General features: G+C 50.5%; 2 protein-coding genes and 1 long non-coding RNA gene across 4 annotated transcripts in view; 1 reads left to right on the top strand and 2 right to left on the bottom strand.

The window, feature by feature from the left end:
* Positions 1 to 2,420: 2,420 nt before the first annotated feature.
* On the bottom strand, positions 2,421 to 5,467 carry LOC106150242. The gene is made up of 3 exons (XR_001236956.1): positions 5,386 to 5,467; positions 2,872 to 3,100; positions 2,421 to 2,760 (listed from the first exon to the last, which is right to left on the bottom strand). It is a non-coding gene; the product is annotated as an uncharacterized LOC106150242 (long non-coding RNA).
* Positions 3,002 to 6,170, top strand: Pomc (proopiomelanocortin). 2 transcript variants are annotated; one of them, XM_005400399.2, is made up of 2 exons: positions 3,002 to 3,148; positions 5,405 to 6,170. In XM_005400399.2, the coding sequence occupies exons 1-2, from the start codon at positions 3,017 to 3,019 to the stop codon at positions 6,038 to 6,040; spliced, it is 768 nt and encodes a 255-aa protein (XP_005400456.1). In that variant the 5' UTR covers positions 3,002 to 3,016; the 3' UTR covers positions 6,041 to 6,170. The 2 variants fall into 2 exon arrangements, with proteins under 2 accessions (XP_005400456.1, XP_013378011.1); XM_013522557.1 differs by lacking the exon at positions 3,002 to 3,148 and adding an exon at positions 5,252 to 5,308.
* Positions 6,171 to 8,168: 1,998 nt separating this feature from the next.
* Positions 8,169 to 26,460, bottom strand: part of Efr3b (EFR3 homolog B) — a 56,148-nt gene continuing 37,856 nt past the window's right edge. Inside the window, exons 13-24 of the mRNA XM_005400569.1 lie at positions 26,143 to 26,194; positions 24,053 to 24,225; positions 23,475 to 23,550; positions 22,927 to 23,088; positions 21,585 to 21,716; positions 20,128 to 20,195; positions 19,224 to 19,351; positions 18,457 to 18,548; positions 15,535 to 15,583; positions 14,287 to 14,393; positions 12,953 to 13,002; positions 8,169 to 12,582 (exon numbers count right to left, since the gene is read on the bottom strand). Coding sequence (XP_005400626.1) covers positions 12,477 to 12,582; positions 12,953 to 13,002; positions 14,287 to 14,393; positions 15,535 to 15,583; positions 18,457 to 18,548; positions 19,224 to 19,351; positions 20,128 to 20,195; positions 21,585 to 21,716; positions 22,927 to 23,088; positions 23,475 to 23,550; positions 24,053 to 24,225; positions 26,143 to 26,194 — 1,195 coding nt within the window. The 3' untranslated portion in view covers positions 8,169 to 12,476. The remainder of the gene's footprint in view (positions 12,583 to 12,952; positions 13,003 to 14,286; positions 14,394 to 15,534; positions 15,584 to 18,456; positions 18,549 to 19,223; positions 19,352 to 20,127; positions 20,196 to 21,584; positions 21,717 to 22,926; positions 23,089 to 23,474; positions 23,551 to 24,052; positions 24,226 to 26,142; positions 26,195 to 26,460) is intronic.

Below are 26,460 nucleotides of genomic sequence, written 5' to 3'. Positions count from 1 at the left end.
TGGTATGCAGAGATCAGAGCTCACTGAATGGCTTTATATTTCTTTGACACTTTTGTTATAGAGCTTGACGAATGTCCATTACTGTGCAAGGATAAAGCTGCATCTCTGCTCCTCTAATCTTTACAGAAGGGCACAGTCGATGCAGTTTTGCAATAACATCTTATTTAGTTAAGAGACCCACCCATATGAAGTCCTAATTAGTGTAGTTCTATTATAAAGTTAATGTCAAGATTAATAAATTGTAAATTTCTATTTTCCAGGGCTTTCAATTATTGGATTATTATACTCTCTACTTACAAAAAAAAGTACATGTGGCATCTCCCTCACTACTCCATGGCCTTTAAAAAATGGCATAAACAAGGGCTGGGTGTGACAGTGCACGCCTATAATTCCAGCACTTTGGAGGCTGAGGCAGGATGATCACCAGGAGTTGAAGGCCAGTCTGGGCTACATAGTAAGTTTAGGACCAGCCTGAATCACATAGAAAGACCCTCTCTCTGTCTCTCTCTCTCTCCAAAAAAGACACACATGAGATAATATTTATTATAGAAAGATGGAAAAGCCAAGCAGGGAGGTGCACGCCTGTAATTCCAGCATTCAGGAGGCTAAGGTGGGAGGACCTCTGCAAGTTTGAGGCCAGCCTAGGTTACGCAGTGAGTTCAGGGGCAGCCTGAGCTATACAGTGAGACACGGTCTCAAAAAAACAAAAGAGGATGGAAAATACACAAAACAAACAAGGCAAGTTGCTTTCATGAAACCATCTAACTTTTTACAAATAGACTAGGTGCTAGGGGTGGGGATAAGAATATTACTATGTTGTACAACATGGCCAGCGTGGCAGAAGGAGAGGAAATACTCTCTGAGGGCTTTTCAGGAAAAACCTGAAATCATGATGAGGCCTTTAGAAAATGGAAGTCATTCCAGAATGGCCAGCTTTGAGAATTAAAATACAGTTGAGGGGCTGAGTGTGGTAGCATCACCTCTGCACTCTGGGAGGGTGAGGCAGGAGAACTGCAAGTTCAAGCCCAGCCTGAGCAACTGAGTGACTGAGACCTTGTCTCAAACTTAAAAATTAAAAAGCTCTGGGGATGTAGCTCAGTGTGAAGGCCCTGGGCTCAATCACACACACACACACACACACACACACACACACACACACACACGCAGAGTTGAGTAGACTGTTGGATCTGTATGGTTTTTCTCTACTAATATGCTATATTATCTACCATTTTCCTGCTTCTCCTGTTGACTGGATCTAATTCTGACCTGTATGTGCTGCTTGATTCAGCGCTTGGATCTAATCGGCTTGTTCACCAAGTTCAGGTTGCCTGCCTGAACTGGAGCAGTCACAAGCTACACCCGGAGGAGCCCGTCCTCGGTCAGGAGGAACAGCAACATTCGCTGACCAAAGCTTTTTCAGGTGTCCCCTTAGCAGAGGGGTTGCTGGGCGAGCTCTCTGGCTGCCAGCGCCATCTAATGGCTGCTGCGAAAATGCTCAGCCCAAGCCGGGCCGCTTTCACAAAAGAGCCCCAGGTGGACCAGCTCTTGGGGAATGGGGAGGGTGTGGCAGAGAGAGGGACTGGTTTTCTGAAGTGGACAGTGAGGGCATGGAGGACTTTTTCATGTTCAAATCCACCCTCTCTAAGAAAGATCTGGCCCACATCTCTCCAGAGGAGAGATTTTTCCTGACTTCTTTGTAAATTAGTTACATTTGTATAATTGGTACATATACATATGGTTTCCTGATCCTTTTTACTTCCCTTGCCCTCTGAGATTTCTTTTAGGCAAATTGATTTTAAAGTGTAAATGTTCATTAGGAATGACAAGACACTTAAGTCATCCACACCTTAGTTATGAATACTTTTCTCATCTAATTAGATCTCTTTCTAACAGTGGGTGGAAAAGATCTTCTGAAATCCAAAATGACTGCAGTCAGTGGTGAGCTGATTACAGACGATGGCATGGCTTCTGGGTCCATCTGGGTGAGGAGGACATAGCAACACAAGATCTAGCAGTGTTGGGGACACGGCTGGGCACCAGGAGCCAAAGGGACCCTGGATGCTCCTCTCTTATTTCCTCCTAACCTCTTGATCTCTGCATCTTCCCAAAAGTGACTCCCTGGATTTTTCCATAGTATCTCCTATGGCCATTCACACTGGAGGTTAACTCCCTTCCCATCTGACTGTACATGTTTCCCCCTCAACACCTACATCCTCTTTAAGCCCACCTATTTCAGAATATAAGGGAGAGACTCAGGGAAGAAGAGGTCTAATATATAGTGTCCAGAAGGAGGTAGTTTTAAGCGAATTGGCTTTAAAGCTAAGCCTCTTCCAAATTACTACAGTCTAGGCAATTGTGATCACCCAAGAGACTGCACAGGACATCAGATTGTTTGAAGCTTTGACAAATGGGCCTGGAGTTTTAAGCACCTTTATGCAGTTCTAATATTCATGGGAAATGGTGTTTCAGAGGAATGATGCTGGCAGACGAAGAGGGGAAATGACCATATCGAGCAGGAATTTTGGAGTCCTTTGTCTTTCTCAAGTTATTCTCACCTCTTAGAACTGCAGTGTTAGGACCACAGCCTCATGGAGGCAGTGAAATAAGAAAGCTCTGTGCTGAAAGCAGAATTTAGTCTTACTGTGTTTTGAATATAAACGTAGTTGTTTCTTGTGGGCTTCAGATTCTCCATCTCTCAAATGAATGGCTGGATCATGCAATTTCCCCCAAATAGCTTCCACTTCTAGCCTCTTTAGGGGTCTGGTTTTAACAGAGATAAGGGAAAATGGTCATAGTTTTCTCAGGTCCCATTCCTCTCCTCCCCACAGCTCCACCTTGCACATCTCTCATCTTCTCAGCGCTGCTCCTGACCTCAAAAAGCCTTGGACTCCATAAGCAAGCATTGTTGCTGTTGGCTTGCAGTCCTTCCTGGTGCATATCCAACATTGTTCTACTCCTTGCAGGGGTCCCACCAATCTTGTTTGCCTCTGCAGAGCCTCAGCCTGCCACCTGGAAGATGCCGAGATTGTGCTACAGCTGCTCTGGGGCCCTGCTGCTGGCCTTGCTACTTCAGGCCTCCATGGAAGTGTGCGGCTGGTGCCTGGAAAGCAGCCAGTGTCAGGACCTCACCACAGAAAGAAACCTGCTGGTACGTGGGCTGCCCTGGTTTGGGCATCAGGTGGGACTGGGGCTGGGATAGCTCAAAAGAAAGGGGAGCAGGTAAGAGGAAATTAATTTCCATTAACTGGGGGTGACACAACCCAGGGCACAAGCAGAACTCTGCTGTGAAGTCAAAATTGGGCCAATGAGGGGAAGCAAAGGCTGGGTGTGGTGTTGCACTTCTGTAATCCCAGCACTTGGGAGGCTGAGACAAGAGGATCACGGAGAGTTTGAGGTCAGCCTGGGCTACACAGTGAGTTCAAAGCCAGCCTGGACTATGAAATGAGGCCCTGTCTCAAGGAGAGAGAGGGGGAAAATGGGGGAGAGAGAGAGAGAGAGAGAGAGAGTGGGGGTGGAGGCAAAGAGAGGGAGGAAAAACAGCAGCTTCATGGAGAATGATCTAGTCCACAGCTTCTGATTACTAGCCTTGCTCCCTGCCCTGTCTTCTAGGGAGATCCCACACTACTTACCAAATTTAGAGATAGCACCATGACAACAACTGCTCCATCAACTGATCCTATGTCTTTAATCTTTTAGCCCCCAAATAATTTTTTTTGTCTTTTTGAGACAGGGTTTCTCTATGCAGTTCAGGTGGCCCTTGAGCTCACTTTGTAGCCCAGGCTGGTCTCAAATTCACAATGATTCTCCTGCCTCAGCCTCCGAAGTGCAAATCATTCATCTTTAAATAGCCTCATATCACTTACTATTTTAATTCCATATATTTTCTTTTATCTACTACCAGTTACAAAAACAGCTAGGTATATCCATGAACATCTTTAGAAGAAGGAGGAAAGACCAAGGTACCAGCTTTTGGTACTGGTGACAAATATCTAATGCTTTTCCTGGAGTAATGACCTTCCGACAAGCTTTTCTGCAGTCTTTCCAGAAGTGTGCTGGGCTGGTGCTCCCTTCAGACACTGCGTGTGTGTGTGTGTGTGTGTGTGTGTGTGTGTGTGTGTGCGCGCGCACGCGCGTGTGTGTACGCATGCCTAGGGTCTGCCAAGGGAGGGTGAAATGCCCACACTATATCTTGAGTGTTTTGGAAACAGAGAAACTGAGTTAAAGTAAAGGAAGAGAGTTCCTCAAAGACATGGAGCTGTTTTCATGTATCATATAAAAAAGAATAAAAGAGCCCAGGGAATTTTATTGAATTCTGTAGATAGACCCAAGAGACTTTTAAGTTGAGACACTCACTGCACAGCCTCTCTTGCTGAGAGCTCACCATGGAAGGAGCGTTGGACAAGTCAGAGCCCATGGGTTCTAGTTCCACTTCTGTCACCAGTGAGTCGAGGGGGGCCTTGACAAGGCTCTTTTATCTCCTTGAGCCTCTTGTCTCATTATCTGTTCAGGGGAGGGAAGTCTAAACTAGATAGTTTTAATTTTCTACTGTTAACATTTTGCAGTTTCAATAATTCTAAATATGTGCACTAGAAAACTCCCAGCTCAATAGTGGTGGCAGCCTTCTGTTTTCTCCTCTGTGGTTCCCAAGTAACTGAACTGCAGCCTATGGATCACTTTCCTAGGCAAATACAGTATTACCACAATTGAATCTTCTAGGCTCAGGGACCAGAGACACAGGCTCCATGGCATGTACAATGAAAAAAACTCCGGTTTTGCATCTGTCTCAATGAGGTGAAGGGACATGAATAATCGTCCCAAAGTTCACTGCCTGGGGGAAAGTATAAGATTAGCTAGAAAGACTCAAAAGAATCAGGAAAAAGGTTCCAGTGGGTACAGGAAAGTTTTTGAGACATGGTGCAGAGACAGGGCTGGGATAAAGCATGGCGTAAGTTTGCAGCAGAGTAAGATTGAAGCACTGTTGAAAAATACAGCCCTCGAAGCCAGACTTCTATTACCCAGATTCTCCCCTAAATTTCAGCCGCATCACTCTTCGGGACCATATCGATGTGCTCAGTAGTCATTAAGTCATTAACTACCACTCAACTGCCCTTTTGGGACCATTTCCTATATATCAGGCATATAATGGTAAGATCCTGCTCCCCAAAGGCGGGTAAGGACAGACGAGCGAACCATGGAGTGGGAAGGCGTAATTGCGGTAGTCACCAGAGGGATGCAGGGGGATAACCGCAAGTGAGACAGAGATGACATGACATCGGTGGGCCCACATACTGGGCAGGCTGGCGTCGAGGTGAGACAAGACATCGCAGGTGGGGAGGGCTGTGCGGGGTAGAGAGGGGCGGCGACCCGAGGGCTGCTCTTCCTTACGGCTGGCGCTCTCCCCCAGGAGTGCATCCGGGCCTGCAAACCCGACCTCTCGGCCGAGACGCCTGTGTTTCCGGGGAACGGCGACGAGCAACCGCTGACAGAGAACCCCCGGAAGTACGTCATGGGCCACTTCCGCTGGGACCGCTTCGGCCGCCGGAACAGCAGCGGCGGCGGCGGTGCGAGCCGGAAGCGCGAAGAGGAGGTTGCGGCGGGCGAAGGCCGCGTCCCGCTGCCCGCTGGCGATCCTGAGTTCCGCGGCGATGGCGCCGAGCCGGGCCCTCACGAGGGCAAGCGCTCCTACTCCATGGAGCACTTCCGCTGGGGCAAGCCGGTGGGCAAGAAGCGGCGCCCGGTGAAGGTGTACCCGAACGGCGCGGAGGACGAGTCGGCCGAGGCCTTTCCGCTCGAGTTCAAGAGGGAGCTGGCCGGGGAGCGGCCCGCGGCGGCGCCCGGCCCCGACGAGCTGGAGCTCGGCGAGGCGGCCGCGGCCGAGAAGAAGGACGACGGGCCCTATCGCATGGAGCACTTCCGCTGGGGCACGCCGCGCAAGGACAAGCGCTACGGCGGCTTCATGAGCTCGGAGAAGAGCCAGACGCCGCTGGTGACGCTGTTCAAGAACGCCATCATCAAGAACGCCCACAAGAAGGGCCAGTGAGGCGCGGGCCCGGGCCTGCCCGCCCGCCCGCCCGAGAGGCAGTCCGCCCGCAGCCCCTGCCCGCCAGCCCTCCATCGCCTTCTGGTCACTGAAGCTGCCTGTAGTTAGGAAATAAAGCCTGTCAAATTTCGCAGCCGACTCTGACTTGAATGTAGACCGCGAACGAAATGCAAATACACAGCTGTCGAAGACCAGGTCTAGTGGAAGGGAACGTAACGGTTTCCGTTTGGCCAAGTGGTGTAGCGTATCTCAGAAGGAGATAGAGCAGGAGGAACGTGCCCCTCCACGCCCCCAGCCCGCCCAGTATGTGGGTCCTCAGGGTGGTCTGAGGTGGCCTTGCCAGCGCTCCTGGGATGACTCCATTTTCTGCCCTTAGTACTGTTACACGTTTGCCCCAGGGAGCCAGGCGGGCAGACCCACCCCAGGGAGGTTCTCTGGGCTGTGGAAGCAGAAGCTGTGGTTATGACTCCCTGGATCTGAGTTTTGACCGTGCGCTTTGCTATCCAGGCTCAAGTCCCTGAAGTTCTCCAAGATTGTTTTTTCCTTTACCCCTTCCTTCCTAGCATGAGGGTTATGAGGGCTACAGGACAAAATGGTTGTGATCATCTTTATCACTGAGAAGCTGAGTGTCAGAGCTGACAGTTCAGTTCCACTTTGGCTCTTCACAGATTTCCTCAAACACGTGAGCTCACCCGCTTACATACATGTTGTGGAAACATACTTGTCTGTGTAAACATAACACTATACACACACAGATTCCTCTTGCAGTCTCTCAGGCTCAAGCTCTGAGGTGCTGTTTCTGCCTTTGGTGCATCCCACCTCTGCCCTCCCCGTGTTGCCTAGCATCATCCCTCCCCTTCCCGCTCATTCCTCCCTGCTCAGGCCTTGATGGTAGCCGCATTCTAACCAGCTGGTCTCCAGTTCTCTTCTCCAACCAGTGCACACGAATTTCTATTAATACAAAATCTGTTGTGATCTCTGTTACAAAGGAGGACGAGGCAGGAGGATAGAAAGTTTGAGTCCAGCCTGGGTAACTTAGTGAGACCCTGTCTGAAAGGTTTAAAAAAGAGGGATACAGCAGGTCTGCAGCAGAGCACTTGCCTAGCATGTGTGAGGTACTGGATTCAATCCTCAATACCAGGAAAAAAAAATTTGGCTTTTGTACATTTCGTCGCTCAGAGCGAACATAGTAACTTCACTCTCCAATTTTCCATCAGGTCCAAATGGCATGGCACATAGGACCTTGGCAGCTAGGCTTACCTCCTTATCAAGCCTGTTTCCCAGAAGGCTGTGCTTCAAGCCTACAGTCTACTCAGTTCCTCTCCCATTTTTCTTCGCTGGCTGGAACCCTCTGCCTCCCCGCAACCCCCGCCACCATTCTCAATGTTCCCTGCTTTCAGTATGAGCCCGGGCTCAATTCCACTTCCTTTGGGCAAGTTGTGATCTCTCCAGCTGCCCTACTCATTTTGTTTCTGCAGCCAGCGCCCTCCACGCTGGACAACATGCTGTCGGGCTTAGATGACAAGTCACTTGCTGTGTACTTCTCTTGTTCTGTCCTCTCAGGGACGCTCCAAGCTCTGCACAACAGAAACTGTGTTGTTTCTTTTTGTCTCCCTGTGGTGTTTTCACAATGTTGGGGCCACAGGTTTGCAGCCACACAGTTTGTTCACAAGCTATTCCCAGATACCTACAGATATACACGTCTGTCACTTGTGTTAGACACACTAGCGGACAGCACACATCAAAGCTGGCAGGGAAACAGTACAGTACATGGTGTTTATACATATACCCTGTATTTTGAAGCCTGGGAGTTCACAATGAAAGAAAATGCGGAATGGATCCTGGGAAGGCCTGATGTGAAGGGAGTCAGGCGGCCAGATTCCCATAAGCCAATGTGGGTTATGGGAAATGATGTAGAATGAAGAATGGCCCTGGCCCTCCTGAGGACACCCCCATGCTGGGAATCCTGGGTTTCCAGCTGGGTAGCACCCTTCCCTACCTCCTTTTTGAGGTGGGTATAGTCAGGGTCAGTGGGGTGACTAAATGTGAGCAGTACACTGTTGGTATTTTCAGATTCTGTTTTTATCTGGAAAAAACATTTACTTTAAAGAAATCAAATAGACAGGCATGTAGTGACAACATTAACTTTTATTTGAAAAGGGCATCATGAAGGCTTACTGGGAAACTACAACTAATAGTCCTAAAAGAATGATCTTGCTAAAGTCCGTCTTCCTACACTCCCACTCCTCTTCCCCCTATTCCCTAAAATAAAACTAATTTGATGCAACAAGTTTAAAATACAGAAAACTGCCAGGGCACTAATTGTGCACTCACATATAAATGTCAGGTATTATATACAGATACTGCCAACTATGGACTATGTTACACACGTGCACACACACAGGTACATACACACACTCGGCCAGGTCATGAAGGGCTACACGGACATAGACACATTACTGTGTACGGGCTGCAGCATATATGGACCTACAAGTCTGTACTTCATACGCCAGAATCAAGTCAAGGAAGAGCTAAAGGGGAAGGTGGTAGGCTCAGGAGGCCCTGGGTCCCCTGGAGTATGAAGACCTGGTCAGCCAGGCTGATGTCCCAGGAGAGCTCAGAAACTGCCTCCAGCCACAGAGCCTGTGCTCCTGTCCCTGTGGCTCCTCACAACGTCTCAGCTATCCAGGCTCAAGGACAGGGCCCACTATGACCCTCCTTCTGCAGTCTTCTGACCTACGTCTGATTTGGGGTATAGGGTCACAGTAACCAGAAGACTTCTAGGGCTAATGGGATGAACCTGCCTGCCAGGGCCAAGATCACAGGAAGCAGGTGTGGGCTGCCCTGGTAAGATGACTTCTGGCTGCCTTTAAACACAACACTCAGCCTAACAGCCCAGATCTTGCCCTTCTCAACAGACCCCTAAGCCAGCCAGCTGACATTCTGTGGTCACCAGGAAGAACTGGGAAAAACAGCCTTGCACCTCAAGTCAGTCAGAAGGCCTGGGGACAATGGAATGACAACTGAAAGGCAAGACCAGCTCTGCCCCTCTGCAGCCCAGAGGTCTGCATTTAAAGAAACCTAACGGCTGTTCTGACATTTAAAGAAACCTAAAGGCTGTTCTGACACAACCAGGGCCAAAGGCAGCACATACATGACACCATGCCGCGCTGCTCTGAGTACATTCATTGGTCCCAGGCCCCACTTTGCCCTGCTCATCCGTTTGTATCTGGGTACGGGGGGAGGCTGGACAGAGGGGAGTATTGAGGATTTTTCTGCATAGGCTCTGCCTCTGCTGAGGAGGCTATTTAGGGGTGAGGAAACCACTTACCCTACTCACCAGAGAGGAAACTGGGAACAGGCTCAGGGCACTGAGACCCCAGTGTGAGGAAAGCAGACGGTGTCCCTCAGACTACAGGGATGCTTTCCACTGCTTCTCATGCCCTTTTATGACCCAACCAAATTAAAAGAATTTCCAACTCTCAAGTACATTCAATCTCTATTAAGTTCTATCAGCAGGATGCTGACTTCCCTGCCCCTTGCCCACAAAGCCAGAGTCCCTGGTAGCTTTTGCAGGCAGCTGGTCTCAGTGGGCTGGCTGGCTCCTCCTGGCTCAAGCTCACAGAAGAAAGGGCAAAAAAATAGGGCACGAAAGTGTATCCAGAGGGCCTGGAAGGCAGGCTGCAGAGACACTAGGCCAGGGACACGGGCACAAGCTCCTCCCTCTAGGTCCTACTGAACTCCACTCTGCCTTTCCTCGGGCCTTGGGATGGGTGGACAGGCATTACTGCATTCGCCATTTAATTCTGTCCAAGGTGATGCTCACATTAAACTTCCTGATTCTGAGGCATAGCTGACCAGAATGCAGTCTACTCCACGTCAGCAGGCAACCCAAGAGTCTACTGAGTGCAAATTTAAACTGAAACTGAGATGAGAACGTGCAAGACACAGTTGGTTCTCCAAAAGCAGCACATCTTTGCTAAGTAGCCATGGTGTAGAAAAAGCTGCCTTGGCTAGACAGAGAGGGAGCCGCAGTCAGTCTGCGCAGAATAGGAAGCTCACAGCCTTTTCTTCTCTCACTTTGCAGGAGTGGGTGAGAGACCAAGAAGTTTGAGCAAACCTTCAGGTCTCTGATTCTAAAGCTGCCTTTAAAAAGAAAATGATTCCAGGAAATGAATCTTGAGTCCCAGAACCGGGCCCCTTGGTTCAGGGCAGTGCTCAGGGTGAAGGACTCAGGGTGAATGTGCCACCGGGAAGAACTTTAATGCCACCCGGGTACAAGGAAGACACAGAGTCCCCTATGTTAGCCAAGCACGGGATAAGAGATGGAACGATCTGGTGAGGGAAGACGTTTGTGGCTCCAGTGTTAAATTTCTTTAGTTTTTTTTTCTAGAGGTTATTTGCTTTTAAGTTTGTTTAAAGTTATTTCAAACTCGGTTTCTTAATAATGAGATATTAGAGAGAAATCTAAATTCATGCTTGTGGAGTTGGGTTGAGCATAAGTTACACAAAAGCCACAAAATATGGCCCCAAAGCCTTGGGGAGCAGAAGCCTACCCCCAGCCCAGGCCTGTGATCATGCAGGCCATGCACAAGCCACACGCCCACAGCGCTGGGGCAGTGACCCCGGGGAAGAGATGCCTCGAAGTGTGGGAACTACACAGCTCCAAGGAGGAAGGCTCTGGCGGCCCCTCCCCCAACATTCACCGCAGTGCAGTGTGTCAGGGCTGTGTCAATTTTGGAGCATGTACTCATCTGCCCTGATGGTCGGTCTGTCACTGCAGGGATGTGACCTGAGGGTGTCCTGAGAAGCCTGCCAGCCCTGAGCAGAAATAGCCTCCTTCTGACCCCTTGCCATACTGCCTAAAAAGGGGTTCCTGTGGGTCAAGAAATCTACCCATCCTCCCCCCTTTTAAAAGCAAGTTCTCCTCAGAAGGAATATCTGACCATTCATACCTCACTGTGAGCTACTTCAGCTCAGGAAAGTTATAGACAGTTTGGAAAGAAAATAAAGGGCTCCTCTGGACTACAGGGGGCTGCTGCTTCCAGAGGCACCAGGATACCCAAAGGCACTCAGAGGAAGGTCAGAAAAGGGAACTGTGGAGAGAGCAGCAAGTGGGCTTTTTCATACCCTGCGCTCTGAGTTTGCTGCACTCAGGGACAGGCAGGTGGCACTCAGGGGAAACAGAAGCCCAGAACCTAAAGGGGTTTCCATGGTTTCTCCCCAGGTTTTAAGCTAGGCCAGGTGGCATCCAGTGCCCCACTTTTCCAGAGCATGAAGAAATCACTTGAACAGTAGGCGCTAGCCCCTTTCCTCAACTGGAATATCCAAAAGGTTGGCTTCTGAGCCCCAAAGGGCCACTTGCCTGACTCCTCCCTCGCCTTGCTTCCCCAGCCCAGGTGGGAGCGTGGTCCTTGGAGGCACCGTGGACAGACCTCAGGGCCCCTGCACTGCCTCCCCCTTTGAGTCTTCTAGAACTAAAACAGTGGTGGGAAACCTATGACATGTGTGCCATAGGTGGCTGTTTGCTACAACTGAAAGCTCCACAAGGTTTGCCATCCTGAACTACACTATCTTTTTTCTGCCTCCCCTCAACCCAGAGGTTGTAGAAACTCCTTAGGGTCCTTGGAAGAAAAACAACAGAGAGAGAACCCAACTAACTCAGAGAAACATTCAGAAGACAGAGAACCACCCACAAGTCCCCTCTGAACGAAGGAGAGACGCTACAGAGGGACACAACTTGTCCCACCTGTGCCCATGACTGGAGGCAGAACCAGCCCCTTTCCACCCCCAGGCCTGCTTGCCTTCATTCACCTTCATGGCCCCACCTGGCTTGTCTTCACCCCCAGTTCCAACTACAAGGGGCTCAAGGTTCAGTAACAGCAGACAGAAAGAGCAGACAACTGGGGGGCCAGCTAGAGCAGAAGAGACTCCTAAGGCTCGAGTGGGTGAGGTGGGGACTGCTCGGGAGGAGAACAGCAGCATCTCCAGCTCTCAGCTCTCCTTTCCCAGGGAGCCTGCCTTGGCTCCTCCTTGGACCAACCAAGCCTCCAGCTGGCTCCCTCCGAGGATGCCAGATGTGCCCCGAGATGCAGCTCAGTGGAAGCCCCTGACCCACCACACAGGCAGAGCTTCCCCCACCCCTTCTCTCTAGAGAAACCCCATGATTCTCTGTCCCTGGCTGACAAAAGAGAAGAAGGGCACAGGTGAGATGCTCGTGGCCCCCGAGGGGCAGGTGGCTGGGTCTTCTCAGGGAAGGTGAGGCAGAGGCGGGAGGGCCATGAAGTTCCGGAGGGGCCTGGAGGCTTCACCTTTACTTAGCTGGGGAGGAGGCAACTGTCAGAGATCCCAGCTGGATTTTCAGAGGCAGGGGTGGGCATGAGGGTCAGCCCTTCCCTCAGACCCCATCCCTGCGAGAAGTTTCACCTCCAGGAGTTCAATATACACACAGGTCAGGAAACTTCATCTCGTAGACGGGTATGGAGTGGTTTTGTGGTTGGCCGTAGGCGGCGGTGATGGTTCCCGATGGGCTTGGCGGGGGCCTAGGGAAACATGGAGAAGAAACCCATGAGGTGGGAATTCTGGGGTCCCAACCCTGTGCAACTAAACACAGCAGCTGATGTGGGTTTCTCTTTGCCTGGCACTGGAGACCTGGTCACCCCTCAGGCTCCCAGATTTTTAGGTTACTCCAATAATTTACACACAGCTCAGTCTAAGTTCCCTGCCGGCTGTACCAGGACGCAGCTGCTTTAGAATGAAGCACCAGCCTGGGATATGAGGACCCCTGGCTCCTTCCAGGCCACAGTGAGGTGGCTTTTCCCCTCCTTGATCACCATTTTCCTTGTCCAGGAGAGCTGGCTGCTGACCCCAGCCTGGGGAGGTGGGGGTCTCCTGCCCGGGGCTGCTACTCACCGGATGGTGATTTCAAAGATCTGGTTGAGTCTGCTCTGCAGCAGTGATGCCTAGACACAAAGAGAGGGGCAGTGAGTTGGGGTTCCCCGGGGACCCCACAGGTGGACTCACAGGGCACTTGTCCAGGGGACACTGGCAGTGCCAGGCAGTGGCAGCCACAGGAAGTTACCAGGTATGAACTTGTCCCAGCATTTGTCTGCTGGACCCTGACTGTGGATTCAGGTCAGGGACAGCCATCTGTCAAAGGCTGGGTGGAGACCCAGGAAAACCAGGCGAGACTTAGGCAAGCAATTCCAGAGTTTAAGACCTTTGCCCCTCAATTCTGGGCTCAGGCTCACGGGACTACGCTAGTGCTGGCTCTTTCCTCGGCTCACATGTGTCCAGTGAGTGGGCTTCAACTCCTTGCTCAAGAAATATGTTGAGTCTACCTCTCAACGTGGGGTGAAGAAATTAGGATACTATAGGCTAGGAAAGTCTATTTTTTATACACATATAAAATATATGATTATGTAAGTACATATAAAAGTTGGGTGTGGTGGTGCACACCTGTAATCCCAGCACTCAAGAGGCTGAGGCACGAGGGTTGTCATGAGTCTGAGGCCAGCCTGAATTACATAACAAGACCCTGTCTCCAAGAAAACAACAAAAAAGTAAACATATAATGGCATGTATTTGCACTGACATCAAATATTATTTGCAGACTTGGAATGCTGTGGTCACATCACACTGTTACTAAGCAGGCTGACACAGCGGCTAATGAATTCTGGCTTATAGTCAGTGTCAAGGTCAGCCCTGCATGGTCAGCCCTGCGTGGCCATCCCCATGTGTCTGGCTCCCTCACTCACAGATGTCTCTTCTGAAGCCCAGCCAGCGTCCCCCGCCGGAAAAGGGTCCTGCTATAAGTGCTGCCCATCTCTCCTCCGCCACTTGTCCTTCTCCCACTGTGCTGTAATGGGTGCATAATAGCACCCACCTCCCCAAGTTATGAGGATAAAGTAAGCTGATAAATGAAAGGCGCCCGAGTGACGTTGAGTGCTGCTTCCATACTTCCTATCATGATTAGAATGAATTTGACCAGACAGTCCGGTACTAGGGCTCCTGAGGTCAGGACGTCTTTCATCTGTGAAAATTGTGTGGTCTGAAGAATGTAGGATGAACACACAAGGCTTTGGGTTCACAGGGAACAACGTAGGACGTTGGGACAACAGAGATCTCTGTCCTGGATGCTGAGTCCTAATTTCTAAAGGACAATAAGCCAGAAAGGTCTTCTAAATTCAGACCTGCCCTGGGCCCAGATCTGGTCTGTCTGGCTTGGCCTGTGATGCTCCACTCACCCGGGCCCCACAGTGGGCCGCGATCTCCTCAAACGGTGCCTTCTGGAATTTCTCCACCACCTGTCGCCGCCGCTCGCGCTCCTGCTCCTCCACCGCCACACTGTCCACTGTGACAGGGACACCGAGGGCTGGGTGAGCACTCAGGTCCTCCCCACTGAGGACAGCAGGGAGGGACTCAAGGAGGTAGGAAGGTGGGTGATGTCTTCACAGTGTTCTGTTCCCTGCTAAGGGTAAGGGACAGTGGTGTCCCAGAGAGGGGGGACCTCCTCTTGGTTCTGCCTGAGGCTTTGTACTGAGTTTGAGAATCAGCTGGGCTTTTAAAGTGCTAAGCAGCAGAGGTGCTGCTAGGACTTTTAAACAGAAAGTCCTGGAACAGTTGGTTCCTTTAGTACTGAGGGTAATTTGAAAGGGACATCAACAATGAAAAAAGCCAGATACCAGGAACGTCAACACGGCCACCAGGGTGGAACAGTCTGCGGCCATTTTGCTTAAGGCTTTACATGTGCCACTTGGTATCCGAAATGAGACAACACCTTCCAAAAAAAAGTGTGGGTATTGGCGGGGGGCAGGTATGCTTGCCATGTTCAATTTCAGAAGACAAGCAAGCCAGGCATGGTGGCACATGCCTGTCATCTCAACACTCTGGGAGGCCCTGGGTTCAATCCCCAGTACAAAAAGAAAAAAAAAAAAAAGGTAAGCAGTAGGTATAGTTGGAAAGTGCACCACTCACAATTAGAAAAAACTTAAAAGGCTTAATTAAAAGTACATTAAACTAAAGGGACATTGTCATCAGAAAAACTTTCTTAATGAAAATACATCATTGTGCAATTATCCAGATAAATAAGGTAACTCTGCATTTTAAAGTCTTTTGCCCTTATTAAATAAATGCTAATGATTTGCTCTTAATATCTTTCATGGGTTGACTTGTTCTTTTGTATCATATTCCACCAAAATACAGTGTCAAAATATTTATACAAAATTCTGTTTCATCTGGCCATCTGGCCATTGGCCTCAGTTGATTACTTTTAGAGGCAGCTGCCATCCATAGGAATAGGGCCTCCTGATGGGGGTACACAGGGCGACACGAGTGACCACCATCAGGAGGGCGGGGGTTCAGCTGCAGCTTTGGTGGCCACACTGACTCTGTAGGAAGCCAAGGCCTTTGCTCCAGGCCCCTGGCTGAGGCACACCAGGAAGAGAGGCAGATCTGGAGCCCTCCCCTCTCACCAGAGTCCCTGGGGCACTCACCAATGGCCTTCTTCAGTGTCTCATAGGTGATCTCCTCAGCTGGCACGCGCTGTGGGGAGGGGATAGACAAGCTCAGAGGTGGAGGAGAGGCAGCCAGAGCTTCTCGGAAGATGTCCTAATGGGCCTCTCTCCAGGTCTCCCACCTGCCCTGAGTAGCATGGAGGAGGCCAGCCAGGTACAGGCGGGCAGGCTGACTCCTTGTGGGTGTGGCCTAAGAAGGGAGCCCCAAGACTCACCCAAGAGAACTCACTGCCTCTGTCCCCTACTGAGCCTGTCACAGCAAGCCCCTTGGGAGCAGAATACCATGTAACCTTTAAAAAATCACCAGAGCTCATCAATATAAACTACTGGGAACAAGAAGAGGCAGCTAGCAAATATGACATCAACTGCAAGAACTGCAACTGCAGTAAGAGTTATTAATTTACTGCTGAGGTGATCTGAGGATTTACTGAAGCTAAGAAATGCATGATGAGCACTGCCAGGCCTTCCATTGCTGAGGTCAGTGCAAGGAGTTGGGCCACAGGATCTCAGTCCTCTCAGAGCCTGTGGAAGGGTGGGAAGCACTGCAAACCACAGAAAGGGACGCTGAGGACACACGATCTGAGGTCAGATGCTGGACGATGTGGACTGAGTTTCAGGAATTCCCACTAAACTCATGATTGGTTCACACTCCATCCCTTAAACATAACAGGGAAAGAAGCAGACACAGAAGAAAATGATTTCACTAACAAGAGTTTAGGAAGGGACGCAAGTCAGGCTGGTGGCTCGGTTGGGAACAAGAGTGCAGAGGCAGGGGCCTTGGGGCAAGGAACACATTTTCAGGACTCTCAGCGATAGGACTCAGGAAATCTGTGAACAGAGGAACTGCTGCGCCAAGCCCTACTCTGCACTGAGGATTCATCCATTCAGGCACGGGCAGCACTAGCCAACGTCAGATACTCATGTGCGAGGTGTGAGGGAGCTGTACGGTGTGATGGTCACTGGGCAAGAGCAGGAGAGAGAAGCGTATAGCGGAAATGGAACTTGAGCTGGGCAGTGGAGGACGGCAGCTCACAAATCAAAAGAGCAAGTGAAGATCTCATGTGGCCTCTGCACTCGCAAACACGGGGTGGCTGAGGACAGCGTGGGCAGAGTGGGAGTGGTCCCTCCTGAGGAGGAAGGTGGACCTGTGCTGGGTGGCGCTGGGATAAAATGATATGATAGGATCAGGCCACACCATAACTGCCTCTGATTCTTAGGACTGGATTTGACCAAACCAGCACTGATTAAACACCCACAGTGATGGCCATAGGGAACACTGCAGGATTCTGGACCAGGACACAATGGGCTGAAGGTAGCAGTGTTGTGTGTCAGGAGGGGATGCGGGGCAGAGGTTGCCACCCCTGAATGAGCTCCCCAGATGGAAGGAGCTGATATGGGGGCCCAAGAGGCCACTAGTGGCTTGGTGGCTCTGCCTGTATCCAGGTAAGCATTTCTCCTCTTCTTTCAGCTTTCCTTAACTCATCAGTTCTGAGGGTCTCTCTCTTAACGCTCAGGCCAGGAGAATCACCTCTGCAGGGAAACAGCAGCCAGCTCCCCCTGAGGCCTGATGCAAGGCAGCTTCCTAGTCTCTGACAGCTGGGAGCTCCCCAGAGGGCCCCAGTTCCACCTCTTCACCTCACTTGTCCAATTAGCCCAAGCCAGAGCTCCCTGCCATCCAGCTGGGGGTCTGCTCCAATAAATGAAGTGGTCAAGGGCCTGGTTGGAACGAGGCTTGATCCTGACCCCCAAAGATTCTCTGTCCTCTGATCACATCTGGGGAAAGACTCGCCAGCAGAGCTGTACTCCAGGTTGTATCAGCCCTAATGGGTGTAAGAACCTGGGAATGCCGGGGTCCCTGAGCCCAAGGCCATGCAGGCCTTGCTGCCCCAGCCTCACCCTCTGCTCTGTTGATCCCCGACCCTCTGGGGCAGTAATCATAAAGAAAAGGTGCGATCAGCACCTCATGACTGCTTTCCCTCTCCTCTCTGCACCCCCTTTTCTTTCTCACTTAGGGCAGCAACTATGGTATTTCCACTGTGCTTTCTTAGACTCTTGGGTACATGTGCTTTATTTGTTGAGGTAGAGAAGTGAAATAATGGCAGATATCACATGTTAATTTGCACAGAAATTAGATATTCATGGACTGTAAGGAAGGGTGGAAGGAAGAGGGATCTTTAAGGCACAGCTGTGGCTTTCTCTTTTAAAAGAATCTTGGTTATCAGGGGTTGGTAGCAGTAAAGGATGAACAGATGTGCACAGGGCATTTTCAGGGTTGTGAAAATACTCTGCATGACACTCTAGTGGTGGGTACATGACCAAATCCATAGAATGTGCAACAGCAAGCATGAACTCCAATATAAACAGTGGCCTTTGAGGGACAATAGTGTGCCCACGTAGGCTCCTTGATAATGGCATATGTACCCCTCTGGTGTGGATACTGATAGTGGAGATGCTGGTTATGTGTGGAAGGGGCTGGGAAGGTACGGGAAATCTCTGCATCCTCCTCTCAATTCCTCTGTGAAGTTAAAACTGCTTTAAAGAAATTAAGTCTTAATTTAGAAAAACATTACTGTTATACCTGGAAGAAATATTATGAACACATCTCTCCTGCTAAGCCTTCTGACTTCCAACATGGTGCACACTGACCCACTGAGGGCAGGGAATGGTGACCAGCAAACTTTTCCACAGTAATTTTTCTGACATTCTCATGGGAGTAGGGCAAGACGTTAATAACTAACACTTCCAGATGGATACTAGTGATACATATATGGTGACAGTAGCAGGAAAACATTTCACTTGAGAAACTAACTTCCATGTAACCTTCAATGCACTGTGCCTTTAAGAGGGTGTGGAGCATCAGGCTTCTGGAAGCTTCAGCAGGACAATAACAAGGACATTTACCTCCTCCTTCTCTGGGCTGTTCCTGGATTCCACCTCCACTTGCAGGGAAATGGTCTCTCCAATGCTCTTCCTCTTGGATAAGCGATCCTCATCTGGAAAAGAAGAACCCAGAAACTGGAGTCCCAGCCCTTAGAGAACTAGAGTCAGGTCCTGGTCCATCTTCCCATGGCCTTTGCTTGCTACACAATCTTCCCTGACTTGGTAGACAATAGGCTTCAAGCTTCCAATGGCTTGGGCCTTCTCCACCCATCTTAGGGTGGTTGGTTTGGTATTTTGCATCATTGGTGAGAACCAAGAAGCTACTTATGACCAGAAAGCATATTTCAACTTATGTAGCATCATCTGCAAACAGCAACAACAGCCATCGTTGCATGGCATTTCCAAAGTGCCTTTGCCTTTGTTATTTTGCGGATCTCTCACACCAGCCCTCTGAGGCAAGTATTCTGCAGTTGAGGAAATGGAAATTCAGGGGTGCCCAGTGACTTGCCCAAGAGTTTCAGGCAGTGAGCTGCACCAAGGTCTTGAACTGGGTTTCTAGTTCTGTAGCCCATGCATGTTCTCTTTAGCACAAGGTACTGCTCCATCCATAGAGAGCTGGGGAAACCAGCATGTCACCATAAATTCCAGTGTCTTTTCTTTTGATACTTGTGCAACACCTAAGATGCCATAGGAGGCAGTCAAAGGGCCCTGGAGTGCTTACATTTAGGCCCTTACCTGGCTAAGAAAAGACCGAGGCAGGCACGGGAGCCCTTGCACAGAGGTCATACCTGTAAGTTGAGGGATGTAGGGCAGGCAGAGCCGGTCTGAATTGTAGCCACTGCCTCCCAGGACTTCACTGATCTTGCTCTGGCGGAAGAGGAACTCAATCACCACACCATCAAGATTTTGCGACAGTCTGGACAACAAAGGAGAGAAGAGGAGAGGTACAACTGTGGGTAACTACCCTGACAGCATTCTTTATTATAAAAGTAACATATTCATTATGGAAAATGACAAACTAAAGACAAAAACCACCCACGGTCCCATTTCCACAGATGATCACCATTTACATTTGTGCAGAACCCTTCAGTCACACACATTTATGTCCCTTCCCCCACTGCTCTTCTGTGATCTGTATTACCTACTATACAGAGAATACTGGGGGCTGGGGATTTAGCTCAGTGGCAAAGCGCCTGCCTGGCAAGCGCAAGGTTGTGAGTTTGATTCCTGGTACCGGAAGAAAAGACAAAAAACAACAAACAAACAAAAAACAAACAGAGAATACTGCACACGAAATACTCTCCCAAAACATCACTAATATTATTTATGTTATTTTATTGCACAGATGAGCCATAACTTATAAAGCTGGGCCTTCCTGTTGGACACCTTGTTTTTTTCAACACATCTTTCCCATGAGCTCCTCTGTGCTGAAGAAGTGTGTTCTGGCCAGTGCTTGGCCAACGTTCCCAGACTTGCATCTCTACAGCACAACACCCCAGCCTGGCTCTTCATTACTCACTCGAGCGTGGATGATGGTAACTCAATGGCCACAGGCAGGGGCTTCTCTGCCTGGATTGTGCAGAGGCCTGAGCCTCTGGGTGTGTAGCCTGTCCTGGCCTCAGACTGCCCACCTCCTGCCCAGCAGCCTTGGCAGTCCTCAGCCACCCTCAGCCACATCCCGATATGTCTCACCTGGGCCTCTCCACAAACACGTCCTCAGGGAGCATGTATGGAGCCTCCTTCTTCCTGGTCTCTATCACCTGGAGTTTGGGAGGAATCCAATGACGAGAGTGGGGCCTGGCAGACCCAGGGAGCTCAGGACAGAGACAGAAATTGCCACCATGCAGTCCCGCATTTCCCTGCTCCCAAAAGCCCTTTGGAGAGCGTGCCACAGCTAGGCTTCTCCAGTGAGAGACACAGGTCCCCTGCAAGACTCAGAGCAGTGCAAGAGGCCCACGTAGCCTGCTCAAGCTGTATCATAAGCAACACACATGCATTAAGGGTGCTTCGTTCTTAGGGGACTTGGATTGTGGCTCTTGTGCCCTATTCCTGTGCTTTCTACTGAAGTAAAAGAGAACTTAGGCTACACCATGTCTCAAACTTGCATCTTGTAGTAACATCCTGCTAGACAATGACCTCTCGAGCCTTCCTCAGTGTCCGGGCATGCAGGTGTGTGGGTGAGGTGGCACTGCCTGGATCCTCACTAGTCCCACCTCTGGGATCCAGTCACTTCCAATGAAGAGTATGTCTGGGCACTGCCCTTCCTGCCCTCCCTTGTTAGCCAGAGACTGAGCGGATCCAGCTCCCTGGGCGAGGTCCCTGGCATGGCCACACCCACACCTCAGCCAGCCCAGGCCAGCTGAGACCTGTGGTTTCTTCTGTTTTCACTCTGTATGGGTAGTGCATTTAAAGTCAACCCTAGCATCGTATCATTATACCTACAAATACTTCAGCAGGTTTTAAACTGACTACAAACTGGGTATTAGAGATACTAAGGGATTTTCTTTTTTTTCTTTGTCTTTTTTTTTTTTTTTTTTTCCTGTGGTGCTGGGGTTTAAACCCATGGGCTTCATACTGAGCTACATCCCCAGCTCTTTTTAACATGTGAATAGCACGACAGTCAAAGAAGGAGGTGCTTGTGTTTTGTTGTGAGCCATGCACACTGATATATGCAATGTGCAAAGGCAGAGAGCTGTGATTTATTTAAAACCATTTTAGCAAAGGAAAAAAAGGAGATAGACGAAGTCAACACAGGGAAATCTCAGTATTTCATCTGCATGACAGCTAATTCTATTCTATTCATGCTGTTCACTATTCTACTATTCTACTCATGCTGCTTTTGAGGTGTGTGAGAACTTTTATGGCAAAACCCCTCACGAAGTGGCTTTGGTGTGCATACTCTGAGGGATGCGTGCTTCTGCGGGTGGGGCTGGAAGCAGGTATAGGACTCTCCTGTGCCAGCCCTGGCCTGCTCTGCTGTCAGGTGGGGGAAACGCCGCCCCACGTAACTTCTCATTATTATTAGTTCTGAGTTCAACCCTTTCTTCAGCACTGTGACCAAGCAGAGCGCACTGCAGTTAGGGAGAAGTAGCTCCCAGGAGCACCCTCAGCCCAGGGCCCCCAGCACTCAGGCTCACAAGGACACCGACCTCATGGATGTGCTGGCAGAAGGCGGGCACTGTGGTGAGCTGGCTGATGAGGTTCAGGTAGGCTGCGCCCAGGGCGTACAGGGCACAGCGGTTGTACACGGGTAAGTTCTCTTCGTTGACCTGGGCCACGTCCTGTGGCAACACAGATGGGCTGTTAGAGTTTTTCAGCAACAAAGTACACTGGAGCCCCCACCCTCCGCCCATCAAGTACACTGGAGCCCCCACCCTCCGCCCATCCTTCCCAGCTTCTTTAGAGAGGACTCATCTCTGCTCAGTCCCGAGTATTTGCCCCGTAACTTCCTGGGAGACATAGTCATCTTCATTAGCGCGGAAGGAAACTGAACAATCCACGTGCTGGGGGTCTTAAATACCGAGTCAGAGGCAATGCCCTAGACTCCCACAAGGTAGCTATAGCTGCAGCAACCATTCTTGCCCAAACCTCTGTAATTCCAGTGCCAGGATGTGGCGTCTTACGGTACAGCTGATTCTCAGAGGACTGGGCTGGGTGGGCAGCCTGCTAAACTGGATTCCCAACAGAGAAAGCTATGAGAGTCCTTAGGGGACTGTGCCACAAAAGAATCCAAGTTCCACTTCTTCAGGGTAAATAGAATTAAGAAAATTATCATGTCTAGGTAGGCCCTGGAGAATTTAGCACTGTCAAGCAGGTTGTCCAAGACCCGCCCTTGCTGAATTCCCAGCCTCGCCACCCTTCTAGGGTAGGGAGCCCATCTGGCTTCAGACCTGGAGGCCTCAGCCTGACAGATCTAAGGACCCCTCCCAACTCCCAGGATGATACTTCACCCAGGCAGACCTTAAAAATCTCAGGCCCTGCCTAGCACCACGCTAGCAGCTATGTATCCCGCAGGAGGCTTTGTTAAATATACATGGTCCCCCGCTTGAGACTCACTTAGCAGTTCTGAGAATATGCATGGTATTATTAACACATGCGTAAGGCAACTGTACAGTACACCGACATTTGAGAACCAGAGAGTCTTTAGACAAGTTTGTTTTGGAATCACTCAGGACTTAGGGATACCCTCTTAGGAATCCTTGGAATCTCACTCAGACTTGAAATTGTAGGAACTCAGGGGTATTTCTGAATGATCCTGTTACCTAGGTCTTTAACTTGAAAATGAACCACGGCCAAGAATTAAGCACTCTCTAAGGTCCCCCAGACAAGAGCATGGGGATCTTCACAGAGGGATGGTCAACTAAGAGTACAGTGTTGCTAGGCTCTGGAACAACTGCTAAACAGCTGTTACTTCATACTTTTACCAGTACTTGGCCAGGACAGGCCCTGTCCAGGATCCTGGTCCCTGGGTTCTGCCCATCCCAGGCCCACCTGAACGGCCAGCACCAGGCGGATGAGGTCCACCACCACCTCCTCGTTGGCCAGCTCAATGCTGATGAGAGCCAGCAGGCCGTAGAGAGCCTCGTAGTGTTTCTGGATGTTGGTCTCCTCCTTGCAGCTCAGGTAGATGTGCCTGTACAGCTGCTGCGAGTGCTGTGGATGGGCGCAGGGGCAGAGGACAGCCACAGTGGGTGGGGTGGGAGTGGATGTCTTCAAAGCAGACCCCAGTGGAAGGGAATCCATATGGGAATGTGCTGTTAGGGATGGATGGGCCCCAGCAACACCAGCAACCAAAGCTGCCCAAACCCAGCTGTAGGAGCAGCATGTGATCAGTGGCAGGGACTGGCGCAGCAGCGGTGCTTTGGCCCCAGCAGTGAGGATCACTATGGGCTCCACGCCTGAGGTGCGGGGATGGGGTGCTAATTAACAGACCACACATTGCAGAGAGAAGGGCAGACCCTGGGGACAGTGGTCAGCAGTGAGTCAGAGACAGGAAGGTTGGACCCATTGGCTTGGCCTGCTTGGGACTCACTGGCTACCTTCTTCATGAAGACGGTGTCCTGTCGGGAGCACTTGTCCACTTTTAGCTTCAGGACCGAGATGTCACTGAGGGTACTAGAAGGGGATGAAAGGGACCCTTAGTCCCTGGGAGAGCCCATCCTGAGCTTACATGGTGTCACTGGGCTTTAACCCCGAAGCTGTAAGCTGGCACCAAAGCCTCCTGCATGCTCCCGGCCATGGTTCTTAGCCCCCATTTTCTCCCACACTCTCAAGCTCCTGTTCCTTTCTCTCCAATCTTTGAGCCTGATTTTTCTCTTCTTCCATTTATGACCCCCAATTCTCTCAGTCTCCACTGATAACACGACACTCCTTCCTCCAACCCGAAAACTCTCCTTAGCACTTCCTTTCATCTCTCAAACCTCCATTCTGTGCCGGTCCCCAGCCATCCTTGTCCTTCAGTCTCTTCCCCGTGCGGGATTCCAAGGTCAGTGTTGGGGATCACCCTGAATATACAAACCATCCTTCCACCTGGGTGTGAGGTTACCGGCCAAAAAGACAAGCCCTTCTGGGAGGCTTCTTCCCCATCATGCAAGTACAGGCAAGACCCCACGTTCACCTGATGGTAGAGAACTTGTGGCGGTTGCCATGGCGATCAATGAAACTGATGAGAATCTCTAGAACAAAGAGGCGGATTTCCGCATCCTCCATGAGAGCGGTGGAGAGAAGGCGGTCTAGAAAGTTGCTGGGCAGGGCTGACATCATGTTGCTGCACTGGAAACCTGTGGATACCTGCAGAGAGCCCAGCACAGGTGAGCTTAGGAACATGTCCTTCTTGGATGTAGCCAGAAGATGGAGAAATAGCCACAGAAGTTGGGTCTGAGCAAGCGTCCATCCATTCCCTCCCTCTCAGGCTCTGGATGCCACACACACCTTTTTGGGACACTCCAATAACCACCTAGACAAGCTACTTGGCACGGCTCGGTAGGCAGGAGCATGGATGAGGATAGAGTGCAGGCACACTGAGTGTTAAAAGCAAGCAAGAGATGAGCCGCAGAGGGGAGTAAGAGCCAGGGAACTCCTGAACCCAATGTTGCAGCCAGGCAGGGGACAATGGAGCCGCCAAAGGGGCAGTGCTTCAGCAAGTGCGGGCAGTTACGAGAACCAGAGAGCAGGAGAACTTGTGCGGCCAGGCTGAAGCATCAGACCTCACAACAACCTCCCCAGGGAACACACCCACCGCCTCTGATTAGGTCTCTCCTAGCACGGTGACAATGAGGACCTCTGACTAAAGTCAGCTGGCATACACAGACACATTGCATAGGATGTCAAAGCATATGACAGCAGCAGGGCATCTTTCCTGTTGAGCCCACACAGTGGGACAATGCCGAGGATGATTCGGAGGGCCTAAGGGTCTAGCCCAGCCAGAGCATCCATAGCGAATATCCGTGTTCACTGAAGGGGGAGGTATGGGAGTGAACCTCAAACTGTCACCTCCATGTGGTGCCAAGCACAAATGAGTGAGGCTAAACTCAGCATGCAATGGCAGGGATGTGAAGATGTAAGGAGGTGACTTTATTCCTCCATGTGGGCCGTGTGAGAGCTTTGTAAAATACAGTAACACGTAGGGTAGAGGCTGGTGAAAGGGAAAGGAAGGTCTGTATGGGCTTAGGGGTCTGCCCAGGGTGGCATGGCTGCGACTGAGATGGGTGGGGAGGAAAAGGGTACAGGGAGCCTCCACTGCTCCAAGTCATGCACCGTAAGCTGTGCTCTACTGTGACCTGGGGCAACACCTGGGAACAGCATCGCTAGAAAACCTCCCTGTGGCTGCATTTAATAGCTAAAAAGAGATGGAGGAAAGAGCAACTATGAGATTCATCTAGCTGTGAGACACCCAGAGCTGGGGCTGGGGCTGGGCACGGGGCCCGAGGGGCACATCACAAAAGCCCCATGCTCAGTCTCTGGGGAGTCTTGCTGGCCATGGGAAACAATGTTTGAGAAGACCAGATTGAGGCAGACAGGCTGGGGATGGTAGAACACTCCCGTATCCCAGCACTGAGGTAGGCTGGGGCAGATGGATCACAAGTTTGGGTTCTACTTGGGCTAGTTAGCAACTCTGCAAGACCCTGTCTCAAAATATAAATAAATAATAAATAAATAAATCTGCCACTCAGTCAGGGAAGGGGGTGTAATTCAGTGGTAGAGAATCCCTGGATTTGACCCTCAGTACTAGAAAGAAAGAAAGAAGGAAGGAAGGAAGGAAGGAAGGAAGGAAGGAAGGAAGGAAGGAAGGAAGAGAAAGAAGGAAAATAAGAGAAAGCCATCTAAACTGCTGCAGAGGGAAAAGATGGCAGCTGGGAGATGCAACAGGCATAAATGCCAAGGGGGAGACAGGACCTAGGAAGGGTATGAGAAAAGGATAGGAATCAGTAGATTCCATCTCAAGACATACCCTGCCTAAGTGACAGGTTATTAGTAGCCAATAAAAAAAAACTTAGTGAAAATTAGAAAAGGTATTCACTCGGCTAACAGCTGACCCCCAGTTTGGTGGAGCCAGCCTGGCTAGTGGATTTCAGCCCCTCATTCATCCTTTTAGCTGGGCATATTTGTGCAGTGTGGGACTTGCACAACTGGTGGCCTTCTTTTAGTTCCTTGGAAAGAGCTATGTCCTGCAGAGGCAAAGCAGGAATGGGAATAAGATTGACTCACCTGAAGGAGGGATTTCAGCAGCATAATCTGGGTCAGCCGGTTTCTGTTCTCCCTGTGGACCAGAGACACACACTCACTAGGCTGGAGATGTGGGCAGAAACCCCACACTTGCCCTCGGTTCTCTCCACGAGGCTGATCTTGAGCGCCCAGGACAGTGACTTCCAGAACAGGAAGCACACCAGGGAATTAATGGCTCCCCTGAAGGGGGGTTCTGTGGGATCTGAGGGTCCCAATGGCTGCCAAGGAATTGAGGAGTAAAAGGAGAGAAGAGAGGGCAGTGCCTTCACTTCAGGAAGTGAGAGCCAGAAAACACAGGCG

The sequence above is a fragment of the Chinchilla lanigera genome, unplaced genomic scaffold (assembly GCF_000276665.1).
Source record: "Chinchilla lanigera isolate Chin_1 unplaced genomic scaffold, ChiLan1.0 scaffold00068, whole genome shotgun sequence".
In the NCBI taxonomy this organism is placed as follows: domain Eukaryota; kingdom Metazoa; phylum Chordata; class Mammalia; order Rodentia; family Chinchillidae; genus Chinchilla; species Chinchilla lanigera.
Note: the sequence above shows the minus strand (reverse complement) of the source record. Positions and strands in the feature narration are given on the sequence as shown.